Genomic DNA, 15,102 nt, shown 5'->3' on the forward strand with positions numbered 1-15,102 from the left:
AACAGCCGCTTGCCCACGCTGCAACATGGAAGGAGCAGAATTCCTGCACATGTTCGAGCTGCCCGAACATGGGGGATTTTTGTGCGGAGGTAACCACAATATTGGCAGATTTGACCGAAAGGCAGATAGCAGTAACGCCTGGGAATTGCCTGCTACACTGTTTCCCCCACACAGCAAAAAATAAGGTGACGTGTAAGTTCCTCGATTTGGGACTGGTCTTAGCTAAAAGGGACACCAACAGCCATTGGAAATCGAGGGGTGGCCCTAACATGCACAGATGGAAAAAAGAATTTGTTACATGGACAGAATGCAAGGGGGCAGCAGTCCGGTTGCAAATAGCCAAAAAACAGGGAGCCAAAAGTCATTGGAAACAGCTAGGGCATGGGCAGCGTTAGTAGAATTGCTAAAAAAAAAAACGGAAGATGGGAGTGACGAGGAATCAGCAGGAGGGGCCCCGGACGGTGAAGGTTGAACCCTACACTTTAGATCCTATTGCAGGCTAAACCCCAGAGCAGATATGCAGTGGTAGTTGCTCCTCCACTGTTAGGTTTGTGGAATAGAACCCATAATGGCAGCTAGCTGAGCAAAGAGCAGGACATCCCCGGATCAGACCGATAAGTGACTGGTTGCCTGTGACACGCCTGGGGAATGGGTAGGGAGGGGGGTACAGTTGGGGGTGGTTTACAATGTTGAACAGTGACACTTGAACTAATAGCAGGGACCTTGATGGACTAAATGTGATGTCAACTGTAATATCTTTATTAAGTGGGTAGCGGGGGTAGAGGCCCTAGTCCACTGGCACGGCACTCCAGACCAACTTGATATGTAACTGAAGTTCATGGACGAGTACCCCTGAATGTACAAAATTGAGATGCCTTATTGAATGTCTGTTTAAAACTCAATAAAGTCTACTTTAAAAAAAAAAAATTGTAATAATAATTAGCGCAAGGGAATGAGATTTTCATTCAATAGAGCCAACAGTGTGCTTAGTCTTGCAGTGTATTGGGCTTGTTGTATATTGTAATTAGTTTCTTCCTCGTGCACCAGGGGGCTTAACTGTTATCCTATTGGTTGTTACCAACTCACGTCATTTCGAATGTTGGTTGGTTACTTAATCTACGTCACCCACTGACTCATATGACTCTGCCTCTGACGGCGTTCCTGTGTGTTCCGTTCTTCCTCCACCTGTGGCGGGTCTTATATTTAGGAAATAAATATATTAATTCAAGTATAACGATTTCATTAGTTTTACTTACGATTCCTGACACTTCAAATTGGCGACGAGGTACGGGATCCGAGTATCGTGTGAAGACCCGTCATGCTGAAGTGCTTCTGAGCGTCCACTGTGTTCGAGGACTTCTGCAGTATTCTGAAAGGCAAGTTATTGCTGTTTACTGCTTTATTCTACGTGATCCTTTAGTAATTGGATTTGTATTTCTTGGTTTTATGCCGTAGTTTTTTTTTGACGGAGCCAACAGATGCTTAGAAGTATTTGTCGAGTGATGTCCGCTTCAAACTGATTCTTAAGGCAAGTTCCTACGATATCGTCACGGCATGGAAGTTTAATTATTTACTAATCGCCGTGTATGTGCATATTTTCCTGTCGCACTGTAGGCTGAGCTGTTTTCATCGATCACTATTAAAGTAACGGCCATTCTGCTCAGCTGCAACGGTTTTCCTTCAACGTTCAGCTGTAACTGTCATCGTAGGTGACGTATTTCCACACGTTATCACGCATTCTTGCGCACAGCTGTAACGGTCTCCTTTCAACGTCCTGAGGTAATTGACAGTTATTGTGACGTAGTGTCTACGCCCACACATACGTTTTCACGTTACGTGACTCCATTTTAAGAGCTTTTTTCCAAAAGAAAGGCATTTGCTGGCATTTTAATGTAAGGAGATCTGTTCTGCAATTATTTTCTTCGGTTTTTATTATAAAATATAGGGAAAAACGAGGAGAATTTGCGGGATAGCTTTACACAAGTAGGTTTTTCATTGATTTCCACTAAATTTTGGCAATTCATATTTTTATTTGAATACTTTATAGAAATTTTTCCAAAATTACTAGTGAATTTAAAAAAGAGGAAACTTATTCGAAAACTAATATGTCAGAAAATTCAAATATCAGTGCACCAGCACCTTTCTTATCTGATCCAGGTAAACCAGTTATGAAATGGAAAAACTGGTTGAGGGCATTTGAGAATTATTTAATTGCGATAGATGGAAAGAAGTATGAACCAGAGAGAAAAAAAGCCATTTTATTTGGGTTGTTGGGTGCAGCAGGCCAAGAAATTTTTGATAGCCTGCCGGAATTTGAAGTACCTCCTGGTCAGTTTATTCCTATGAATGAATACCAAGAAGCGATAAAACGTTTAGAGAAACAATTTGGAGAAGAACCCAATATTATGGTTGGCAGACATCGTTTTGCAACACGGAAACAATTAGAAAATGAGACTATTGAAGAGTACATTGCTTGTTTACGAGTTTTGGCAACAAAATGTGAATTTAACGACATGGTTGATGAACATATTAGAGACCAATTTGTTTTTTATTGTTATGAAAAAAAAATTCAGGAAAGGTTGTTAGCTTGTAGAAATCCTTCGTTACAGGAAACAATTGACATTGCTAAGGGTATAGAGCGTTCGCTGGAAAGTACAAAAGAACTTTCTTCCGATAAGAATGTAAAAAATGTATATTATGTTCAAGAGCGTAAAAAATATGTACCTAGCTACGACAAAAAAGGGAGAACTAGCAAAAGTCCAAATTTAAATGCTTTTGTTTGTTTTAGATGTGGTTCAAAGAATCATAAGGCGGATTTTCAAGAGTGTCCTGCGCAGGTAAGAAAATGCACCAAGTGTTTTAAGGTAGGACATTTTGCTGGTGTGTGCAACAATTTTAGGGCTCAGAAGTTTCAAAAGGTTAAAGTTAGTTCTGTTGATGATTTTGATGAAGATATGTGCTCTAATATTGTTTTGACAGTTGATGATCCTGGTGATGCCATAAAAGGTCCTCTTGGTGTTGCACACATAGGCAATGTGGAAATTAATATCATGGCGGATTCAGGTTCGCCAATTACCATAATTTCTGACATTAAGTATGGAAAATTTTGGCCTAATACTGATTTGTTAGCCTCTGATGTCAATCCCAAAGCTTTTGGGGATTTTGATATAAATATGTTGGGATATTTCCAAGATAACCTGAATATCAAAGGAAGAATCATTTCTACTAAGGTATATGTTGCGGAGCGGGGTAGAGACATAGTAGGATGGAAGGATCTGGCGCGACTGGGAATTCTTCTCAAACCAGGTGCCGATGATCCTATTGTGTTGGATGAAAATTTTGTTCATGCAGTCTCTTTTTCTGATTCATTGCCGTCTATAGACAAAGTTGAATCAATTCTGAGTAAATATGAGGCCCTTTTTGAAGACCGCATTGGTTGTGTCAAGGGGTTTGAACATACCATAAAGTTGAAGAAAAATGCTATACCAGTAAAGCATAAGGTAAGACCAATTCCGTTATCTGTAAAGGCTGATTTACAAAAACTTCTCCACAAATTAGTTGAGGAAGGGGTGATCGAACAGACTAATTCAGCAGAATGGGTTTCTGCCATAGTTCTGATTAAAAAAAAGAATGGCCAAGTTCGTTTATGTGCTGATTTGAGATCATTAAACAAAAATATTTTGGTGGATTGTTTCCCTTTACCCAAAATCCAGGAGATTCTTGCAGCTGCAAAGGATTCCAATTATTTTTCCTTGATAGATCTCAAATCAGCATATCACCAAGTGCAATTATCGGAGGACTCAAAGGATCTAACTACTTTCATTACTCTATTGGGCGCTTATAGGTTCGTTAGACTCCCTTTTGGTTTAGCTTCATCAGCCAGTGTCTTTCAAAAGTTAATGGAATGTATATTGGAAGGTGTGTTGGGTGTTCAAAAATTTCAGGACGACATTCTTATTCATGCTGATACTATTGAAAAACATAATGAAATTTTAGATACAGTCCTTAACAAGTTAAATGAGAGAGGCATGACTGTTGCTAAAGACAAATGTAAATTTCTTCAAACTGAAATTGAATATTTGGGCCATGTATTGAGTGGAAATGGTATTAAACCTAAACCAGATTTAGTCAAAGCTATATCAGATGCTCCAAAACCTACGGATAAAGATACTCTTAAATCTTTTTTAGGGCTCAGTGAGTATTACTCACGTTTTGTCGAAAACTACTCAGATTTAGTTGAGCCTTTGAGAATGTTGCTTCGAAAAGGAGAGAAGTATATCTGGTCTGAGAGTCAAGAGTTTGCTTTCACAGAAATCAAGAAAGCTATTGTTAAAGCCCCAACGTTGAAACCCTATGATCCCGATGGTGTCAATATCATCACTGTAGATGCGAGTTCTATTGGCATAGGTGCTGTTTATTCTCAAAAAGTTGCAGGTAATGTGCATACCATTGCATTCATTTCAAGACGTTTATTGGATGCAGAGCGTAATTACAGTACCATAGAGAGAGAAGCCCTTGCTTGTGTTTGGGCCGTTGATAAACTCAAAATGTATTTATGGGGTAAACGTTTTGAGTTGATCACAGATCACAAACCTTTGACTTTCTTAATGGATGGTTGCGGTAGGGGAAACGGTAAAGTTTCCGCAAGGTTAGTAAGGTTGTTATCTAAACTTCAGGAATACAATTTTACTATTAATCATATTGCAGGTAAGAAAAATGTAAGGGCAGACTTCCTTTCACGTCTTCCATTGACCAATGTAGAGACCGAAGTGGAAGAAGAAACTGAATGTGTAGTGTCATTTGTTCACAGTTTTAACAAATTGGAACAGTTATGTAAAGAATCAGAATGGTTAAGTCTCATGGATGAAGATGCAGTGTTAAACAAGGTAAAAGAGTATATATTAAGCAAATGGCCGCCTATCAGAAATGTACATGATGCATTAAAAACGTATGTACAAGTAGCTGAAGAGTTGAGCATTGAGAAAGGTTTTGTTTTGCGGGGAGATTTATTGATTCCACCCACAAAAATAAGAAAACATCTAATTGAGTTAGCTCATAACTCCCATTTAGGTTCAACCATGACAAAAAAAATTTTGAAGCAATACTATTGGTGGCCTGGATTGGACTCTGATGTAAATGAGTTTGTAGAAAAATGTTCCATTTGTTTGAGGTCAGATAAGCATTGGAAGCCTAGAGTTCAAGAAATGCAATTAGTCGATATTCCCTGTTCATCTTGGGTTAAACTGGCTATTGATTTTGCAGGTCCTTTCAGTGTACTAGAGCAAAATACTAGATTTGTAATTGTCTTATGTGATTATTATAGCAAATGGATATATGTCAAATTTGTTTCAACTATAGACTCCAAATGTGTAATAGAATTCTTGGAGTCATGTTTTTCTTTGGAAGGTTTTCCGCAGGTTTTAGTATCAGACAATGGAAAACAGCTTACCTCGGAGTTAATGGTCACATTTTTGAAGAGAAATGGTATATGTCAAGAAAAGACACCTTGTTACTCGCCTAAATCCAATGGTCAAGTGGAAAGAGTCAATCGTTTTCTTAAAGATGGTATTCAGATGGCAATTTCGGCTGGATTTCCAGTGGTTGACTTCACTCGTGAAAGAGTTTATATGTACAACAATACAGTTAATAGTGTAACAGGTTTTTCGCCTTTTTTCCTAATGAGAGGACGACAGGGCAACTCTGCTGTTTCACCTAAGTTTGCTATTATTCAAGACCGTATGCAGGAAGTGACAAGGTTAGATGACTCCAACCTCCAAGTGAGAGACAAGATTGTAAAGCAACAGATTAAATCTAAAGAATACCATGACAAGATTCACAGAGCTGTTGTAAAAGAGATTGGCAAGGGTGATTGGGTCATTGTCAAGAAACCTTGTGTCAGGCATAAGGGAGAGTCCAAGTATTATGAACCTAGTGAAGTTATTGATGCCTCTAGTGGTTCTGTTCGACTCCATAAATTTGGATGGAGAAACAAAAGTGATGTCATCAAGCTCAAGGATGGACAGAAAGAACTAATGTCATGTCCCTTTAATGAGGGTGTAGATTCGGATCAAAGTGATAATTGGTTTGACTTTAATATAAACGGAAAAGACTATTCTCCATCAGTCGTAAGAGAATCTACCAGTGATAACTATTTCAAAAGAGACTTCAGGTTTACCTATGCAAGAGATGGTTGGAAAAGAAACAGTTCAACACAGTTTAACTATGGGTACATCAGCTGATCTAGAGAAGCAAGAGCCAAGGGAAGCAGCAGAAAATGTAACCCGTAGTGTGAACAATGAAGCGTGTGCTTCTAATTGTGTAGAAGGCTCTTGCACCAGTTCTGGTAGAGTAACTAGCATTCCCAACAGATTTAGGGATTTCATTATGTATTGAATTTGTTTTTCTGAAAAAAGGGAGATGTTGTATATTGTAATTAGTTTCTTCCTCGTGCACCAGGGGGCTTAACTGTTATCCTATTGGTTGTTACCAACTCACGTCATTTCGAATGTTGGTTGGTTACTTAATCTACGTCACCCACTGACTCATATGACTCTGCCTCTGACGGCGTTCCTGTGTGTTCCGTTCTTCCTCCACCTGTGGCGGGTCTTATATTTAGGAAATAAATATATTAATTCAAGTATAACGATTTCATTAGTTTTACTTACGATTCCTGACACTTCAGGGCTGATGGCCGATTTTCCAAACTAGACCTTTCCAGAGTTAAATGTTTCTTTTAAGCGTGTTATTTAGGTTATCGGAGGTCGTCACTGTGATTGGCCCAAATGCCTGTATTCAGCTTGCCAGGGCTTCATTTGTAAAACATTAAGTGCCAGGGCCCCCCATCAGGAGGCCACTGCAGCCCACACCACCCATTACCCCCGCCAGCGCTGCCAATGACAGTACCAAACCAGCTATTATCACACTCCTACAAGTGTGACAATTCTGACTATTCCAAGCCCCCAAAGCTATAAGACTAGCATGGGCGGCAACTAATTGTCATTTTTAGCCTATATTGATTCAGTAAACAACTGGTGTTGTGCTCACACTAAATCAGACAACCAGCGCCACCATGTGGCAGACTGTCATAAGTGACGGTACTGCCAATTAAGTGCTGGTGCCAAGCACCGGAAACCACTGGCTCAAATTAAGCACTGCGGCTTGCCCCTCACAGTTTCCTGTTTTCCTCTAGGGTAAACGAGAGGCTGTGCTCACATGTACTCTTTGCATCTTGCCAGTGGGATCCAGCCACCAGACTGAAACCAGTCCATGGAATCATTCAAGGGAGAAGTATGTGCATGGGAGCACCCTTGGAAGAGATCTGAGAATTCTGTTGATTATCTTGCTCCTCCAGGTCAGCAGACCGTAGGTGCGGCAGTGCACTGGCACACATTCCAAGAAGTTGAACTTACTATACTGAAGGATGCAGTAACTGTTCTTTAGAATGAGTTACCTTAAACTAAATATGCCAAGCAGAGGAAGCAAGCTTACAGAACACATTACCAAAAATGCAGATTATAAAAAAAAGCTTGCCACATACCCACATTTTAACTATAAAATCTTTAAATCAGAGTTTATATTGATGAGAAGTTTGTAACACTTTTTAACAGCGCAAACAAACTAGAGATATTGATTTTGAAACATTGTGAAAGAAATGAATCTGTACGACACAAGCGACAAAACCGACAACCTAAAGTGTTTTATTGTGCCAGCTGCTGAAGTATGTGAAAAAAGATAACAGTTTGGATTAGTGCAGATCGTTATGTGTGCCTATATAGAAAAGTCTGTGTTTTAAAAGTCTCCAATACAGGCCACACAGAACTGTCTACAGTAACAGCTGCAAAATCAACTGACAAACCAACAACCTCTGCATCCCCACATTAGAAAGCAGGTGTTTTACTTTAAAATCGCTCCAATTCTCCAAAGACTCAAAAATGTCACACGCTCTACCATCGCCTCACCCTGATTGATCCATTTGAGCAACAGGTGTAATGAGGCTACTGGCCTGCAACACATTTCTAGTTCTGGCTTTGTAACCAACATCCCATACAAATGGCAAAAACAAATACCACTATGCAATTGATACAACTGGCTGAAAGTATGTTATGTTGATTTGTATAATGCATTGATCACCTGAGCAGGTTTCCAGGTGCTTGGGCAAGGTATGGAGGTTTGTAGTCCGAAGGTGCTTATACAAAGAGACAGGGGGCATATTATCAAGGCCAGGCAATAAACTTATCGCCGCTTTAGCGTCCGTTTTCGGCCGTAAAGCGGCAAAAACTTTATCGCCTAATCAGCAAGGACACGCTAGCACGTGTTTTGCTGACTTAGCCCCCATTTCCAGCACGCCTAACTTTGCATCGCTAACGAGATGCAAAGTAGGCGTGGCTGTGAGACCAACCAGGGAAAATATCGCGAAGGCAACTTCGTGATATTATCATGAAGGGTAGCGATTTTTAAAATCGCTTTAAGTATGGCTTAACGCAGGAATTTAACGTATGTTAAATTCCTGACTAAGGCATACTTAACGTGAGGGGTGGATTGTGTGGCTAAGACCACAGGCTCCTATCATCAAGGGTATCACCGTTTTCCATGTAAAATCGCAGGAAAACCAGTTATGTTCCATGGAAAACATCGCTATTGCTAGGATAATTATCGTCTTTGTGCTGAGCGTTGTTAATAGAGCGCTAGCATGGCGATAATTATCTGCGATAGCCGGCGGTAAACATTTTAACGTTAAGAGCGGCCAGCGATAATTATCGCTGGCCGTTCATAATATGCCCCCAGGTCTTCAGCTACTTGCGGAACTCAAGAAGTGAGGAGGAGGCACTGATGTGTTGAGGTAGCTAGTTCCATATCTTGAGTGCAATGTAAGAGGATGAGCCACCTCCTGTTTTGCTTTTGCAGAGAGTATGTGAGAATGAAGTATCACACTTCAAAGTGGGTGTATGAATTGTGTCCTTACAATGCAGTGCAGGATGTAAATAAGCTGCATGTCTTGCAACACACACTAAACACTATATATGCTTTGCAGCCGTTTCTAGGGCATCACACTGCACAAAAGGGGTTAAACACTGAAATATGTTTCATAACCTGGACATAACTGTTTATGTGTACCTATGATAAAGTCGTGTCAAACAAAAGCATTTAAATATCACACACAGAAACCCAAGAAATAGAGTTGTCACACATGAGCAATCTGAAAACTTGACAGCTATGATCAACGAACACTGCCGTGTCTTATTTCCCTGTTGTAAGAGCTATATCCGGTAGTTGTGAAGGACCACCGCCCCTCACACGTTCATCACCTTCCCAAATATTGAGGCGAAGTAACAGACCCTCTTTCATCCCTTCTCTGCCCACCCCACATGACGCCCGCTCTATCCTCAGACAGTGTTGTATAGCCTCCGTCCTCGGGGTTTACTCTGCCTGAGCCCGGGGCTCTGGACATCTTAAAGTCAGATCGGAGTCTCCTCTTTTGCCACACACCTACACACTCTCTTCCCACATTCACATAATGTCTCCTCTCCCCGGAAACCTCTATCCGCTCTCTTTTACTCTGCATCCTTCTAGCAGTTCATGACTGCACAGACCGCACCTGCTCGATTCCTCTGGAGAGTCGCAGGGCAAGGGGTGACCAGCAAGCCCTGCTAGCCATGGAGGCCGCCATCTTGTTCCCCAGCGCGAGCGGCGATAATAGAAAGAGAGGAAGGACTAGCTTATCCGACGCGAGAAACAGCGCGAGGCCACTCGCCCAAAGCACGTCTAGTTTGTGGTCCGCTGTTTCTAAAATGTGCTGCTGTAAAAGCGCGTCTAGTTTGTAGCCAGCTGTTTCTAAAATGTGCTGGCTGTATTCATCTCAAGCAGAGCTATTTTAGGTAATTAGAAGTGCAGATCACCTACTAATAAATAGTACGTTCATAGGTAAAACGTTCAACCAGGACAACTGCTGATAATAAGGTAATCATATCGGCGTTAAATTATTACTACTGAATTAGCCGCAATGTCTTAACATCAGTCTCTTTTGGGCTTTTATTGTTGCTCACTCGTCCCCTGCAATAGTTTCCTTGCTGTGTTTGGATGCATTTTAAGATGGACGCCATTCGTGCGTTGCGGCTGCTCCTTGTTTCCTTGTTCCCTTGTTGCAAGCTTTCTTCTGGTTGGTTACAGCAAACACATCGTGGAAGGGTATAGTATGGGTTGATTGTGTGCGCACAGGACTGGCAGTCAATATAACTTGATGTTAGATTGATTCCATGCTTTGACGATAAAGTTGGATTTTGTTTTGTACGTCACTCTTTTTCAGCTTAAGGGATATTAGTACATTTAAAGCTGCAATCATACATTGTAAGTCACTGTAGCAGTAAAACAAACTACTACAAGCCTTCTGTCTGAAAATAGTTTCAAAATGAGAACAAGCATTTTCAATGCAATATGTCTCGCATTATTAAAGTTTGAGTTGTTGGCACTGAAAATGAGATTATTATTTTTTTGTATTTGTACGTGCATTAAGAAATGAAGTACTTATAAGCTAAGCAACCTATTAAAAATTGTCAGAAATGCAAATAGATGTAGCAGGTTATGCAGGTGATATTAAATAGCTGGAAAAAAAATGGAATTAGTTGTAATTTGAATACTGTAACAGTTATGCAATACTTTTAAGAATATGAAGGTGATACGTATTGGGTATGGTAATAGTTGTGTAATCTTTTCATTAGTAAGAAATTGTTTAGTGTTATTTTTTATGCGATGTTTGTTAAAATATTAATTGTAATATTCATAACAAGTTGGCAGGTATGATGACCTGAGTGAACTTGTTCTCCCTCTACAGCAGGAAGTCACTATAACGGGGGCAGGGCTTTAAGTGGAATGAAAAGGCTTTGGGGGGGGGCTCTGAAAGGGACGCGGCCGATGTGAAGAAGGGCGTTGCTTAAAACCACGAAGTGAAAACCCGTGCTTAGCATGGTGCGTTGACCCACTGATATTTTGCTGCTTCGTCATTCCATCCAGATACAACAAGTAACATTACACCTACAACAAGCCAGGACTGTTGGCTTTGTCAATGGTTGTTATTTGCATTAGACAAATAAGCAACAACTATGGCTTTGATGCACATCATTTTGAAAATATAAGCATCATACTTCCCCATCAGCATTGCATTATTCGTGATCGCCCATGCGCCAAGATAGCCATATTGCCCCATCAGTTTAATCCATTCAGCAAAGGCCAATAGCCCAAGAGGTGGACCCACAGAATGCATAAGATAAAGCAATCATCCCAGGATCGCAGAGAGCAGCTGTGGTTTCTTCCATTAAAGGTGATGTGCTGTTCTGTTGGGAAACTCCGTGAAATTCAACAGGGACAAAACAGAGGTGATGTGCTGTTCTGTTGGGAAGCCTCTTTGTGCATTACCAGCAGACTTCTGGCCCCCGGAAGACAGCTTGTTCCAGTGGCCACTACTTCTGTGTAGAAACTGGGAGTACAATTGGGTAAGGATCTATCTTATGCGTTAGTATAATCGCGGCACCCGCGCTTAACTTATAACATTGAAAGTAAAGCGTGGGTGCTGCGATTATAGCAAACGTAAAGAAATAGAAAAAAAATCAATTTCTTTACCTTTGGTATAATCGCGGCACCCACGCTTTACTTTTACGCGTGCGCGTAATAGACACCAATAGGCAATGGGAGGAGCTATGTGCGCGCCTCAGGCCAATTGCGTGCAGTCTTTTGGAAGAAGATGCACGCAAAGGCCAATGGGGGAGCTAAAAAGGAATCGCACACGCACGAGCGTGTGCGATTCCTAGAGCGATTTCTGAAACCCAGAACTAAAGGACTCTTGCCTGCGCAAGCACTGCTGCGCAGTGCAACGCAGGTCGCGAGACCTAAAAAGCATGTTTGTTACTCATGCGTGTCTAACTGCTAAAATAAATTCAGTGCCCAGTGGTCAAGGGATTAAATACTCCCTAAAAGATGTGTGACAGAAGACGAATGTTTGCACATGCGTAAAACCAATGGGTCACGGTCAATGAGGCGAGACCCATTGCCTTTGGCAATGCTTGTTTTATTTCTTTCCAGGCAATGCTCATATCTCTGGTGTGAGAGAGAATGTTGCTGCGTGGTCATGGCAAAGCAACCTGATGATGGAGACAGTGCTAACTGAAGAGGATTAATTCGTCTGGGAGCGTCGTCGCGTCCCAAGAGAAAGCTGGTCTCCAGGTCTGTGCAGCGCGGCTCGACCAATCACGCTGCCTCTTCATGAACCACAAATCTTGTGGAGTGCGGCTCCACCAATCACGCTGCCTCTCCGTGAACCACGAAGTTCCCATTCGCAGTTGATAACCCGGCACACAAAGCCTGTTAACAATCCACTGGGCCAGAAGCCTTCTTCAAGCCTTAATGAAGCACGGGCCCAGGGGAATTACAAGCATTGGCATTGCCAATAGGTCTCGCTTTTGGGACCTTATAAGTATTTAGTTATGCAGCACAATATCGTTGGTGCAACAACATCAACTGTTGCATGGCTAAACACCTATAAGGTACAAGGTTTAGCCATTCAACAGCTGATGGTGTTGCGCAAAAGATATTGTGCTGTAAAACTAAATACTTATAAGGTCCAAAAAAGCGAGACCTATTGGCTATGTCCATGCTTGTTACAATTATGGGCACGTCGTGCCCATCAGACCCCTCCCTCCCCACACACACACACACTTGGACCACTGATGTGCGCAGACTCGGGTGGCTTCGGCTCCCTCCACAAAGGACGGTTGTTGAGCCCACGCTGGGCGGGCACCAGACTTGTTTACACAGACATGAGCAGCAGCACCCTCGTGCACACATCTAGAGGAGCGGCTCTCAGTGGTGCACGCTTGGTCACCATCAACCTTTAGATACACTTGTAGCAGGGGCGCAACTAGAGCCAAATTTCGAGGGGGCTAAGAAAAAATTTCGGGTGGGGGGCTGACTCTTCCAGCAGTAGTTAAGAGTGGCGATGCAGGGGCTCTGAGAAGGGGTGAAAAACAGCAAAGCCTCATTCACAAGCAAATGGTCTTTTAAAGACCTGTGAAGTACTCGGGTGCCCAGGAAGCCGTCTCAGCCTGGGTTGCCACACACGACGTGAGGGGAGTGGGGCTGAAGCCCTTTGATCCCAATGTGCGTTGCGCGCCTGGCTCGAAGTCATCTGCACTGTCCCTTACTGTTCGTACCCACCCACACCCCTATTTAGACATGTTAACGGGTAATATGTTTCTTATGTGCATACTCGTCTACACCCCTCCGGAGGAAGAGCCTCGAAAGCCCCTCGTAGTTTCGAAAGGAATCGTTTAAAATACTGGAAGCACTGCTTCGGATGGTTTTCATTTTTTCCGAGTTTTTTTGCTGTTGAAGTTTTATATAGCGCGAACGCGATCCGAAAGTATAACAGCGCTTTACATGGGCACCAGTTGCATTACAGACCCATTCATTTTGAGGCGCGGTGATATTAAATGATTTGCTTAGTTATGATTTGCGTTTCACGGCGCGAAAGTGAAAGCAAATTTGGCACGTCTACTCGCGGCGCGAAAGTGAAAGCAAAATTGGCGCGCGCGTTTGGCGTAGGCGGGGGAGCGCATTCCAGGCGGGGGAGCGGACCCTTTGAAGTGCTCCCAAAAGCGGAGTGCATGGTGGCACGATGCACGTGATTGTGCGCGTGCTAGCCATGCAATCCGCTTTTGGGAGCACTTTGAAAAGCCCATTTACAATAGTCTCGCTTTGCAATCGCTTACGCGATAGCAAGGTCGAGACCTAAAAAATGAACTCAACATTTTTACTTTTAGTCATAGCTGCCAAGTTTTCAGATTGATATGTGTGACATTGCCATAATTTCAGTGTAAATATGAGTGACATTTCAACAACTATGAGTGACACTTTCTTGCGAGCAAAATCAAGCAATGCAGATGAGGGAAACATACAAATATTCACAAATTGCACCCATTTGAGCAACGAGAAACAGTGTCACCTTAGTTTAACTGTTGTAATATGACACACTCTGTATGAATGCCACCCACTGACTGCAGGCAGCTGCCTGATCACACGCTGCCAACTGATCACACGCTGCCAAGGAATTTAATCAACACACACACTCGGCCGTGGGTGGCTTAGTGCACTGCACACTGTCTCAACATTTATTTCAACTTGTGAGAAATTTGCACGCCATCTTTCTCTGAGCCTTGTGGCGTCTGGCTGAACTATTTTCCATTAAGCTGACAGCGAGACACAAGGTGCAAAGAAATGTTAAAGTTACTGCAAGATTGACCTGGCTGGCAACTGTAGCCATCTAATACAACTGGGCAATTAACCTTGGACCAGGGTTAATTCTATGTCAGGACCGGAGGCTCCGATTATGCTTCTCTTTTCTTTACTAGGAAAAACTCAGCAGCCAATCAGATTACAGTAAGAGAAAATAAACACTACAATACCCATGAATACACTGGGTATCACCTGACAACTATAGAGAGTCCCCCTATAATAGGTCCATTAGAGAATACCACATCCTCTGTCTTTGCTGCTCCGCAGCCAGTTAAGTGCCTTACCATATTTACTTGCTTTGTTGCATAATTTGCATACATTGTACTGTTGTCGCATTCATACCTGCTGTGTTAATTGCTATTTCATTGCTTCGCCGTGTGGCGCTGGTAGCACTTTGCGCTTGTTTCTTTCCGCGATAATTTCGCCGTTTATTTCTTTCCGTTTGGGAGCGTGTGGCACCTCCCTGGTTTGGGCTCTTTGCGCCCGCGCTTATTGTCGGCTTGTGGAGCGGGAGAACAGAGCTTGAGGACGCGCGTCTAGGTAACGCATTGTCTTCTTTCTCTGTTGACTTGGCGGCCGTTACCGCGCATGCGTGGTGGCCATTTTGATTGTTTACACGGCGTATTTTGCCGGTTTTTCTCGAATTTGGAGCGCGGGAGCAGCGCTGTTAATGCTCGTTTGCCCACAGCCTAGTCAATGCCCATATTGACGCCCAAACTACCACATTAGGGTTTGGCTGTATAATTGTTGCATAGGCTCTGCCTAGCGGCATTATTACACTTTAAGTGTTATTATGGCTGACTATTTTGATGAGGAGGAATA

The 15,102-nt window shown here is 42.4% G+C and overlaps 1 protein-coding gene across 3 annotated transcripts in view; it reads right to left on the reverse strand.

The window, feature by feature from the left end:
• Positions 1–14,760, reverse strand: part of MRPL45 (mitochondrial ribosomal protein L45) — a 156,490-nt gene extending 141,730 nt beyond the window's left edge. The window contains exon 1 of one of the 3 annotated variants that reach the window (XM_085642943.1): positions 14,623–14,760. Coding sequence is in view for 1 of the 3 variants with exons in the window: in XM_085642942.1 (XP_085499068.1) it covers positions 9,596–9,667 (72 nt within the window). In the remaining 2 variants the exon portion in view is untranslated. Of the gene's footprint in view, positions 1–1,256; positions 1,365–9,595; positions 9,738–14,622 lie in introns of those variants that run through there. The other 2 variants (XM_085642942.1, XM_085642944.1) reach the window with 2 other exon arrangements.
• Between the last annotated feature and the right edge of the window lie 342 nt (positions 14,761–15,102).

Source organism: Triturus cristatus, chromosome 2_2, assembly GCF_964204655.1.
Source record: "Triturus cristatus chromosome 2_2, aTriCri1.1, whole genome shotgun sequence".
NCBI lineage: Eukaryota > Metazoa > Chordata > Amphibia > Caudata > Salamandridae > Triturus > Triturus cristatus.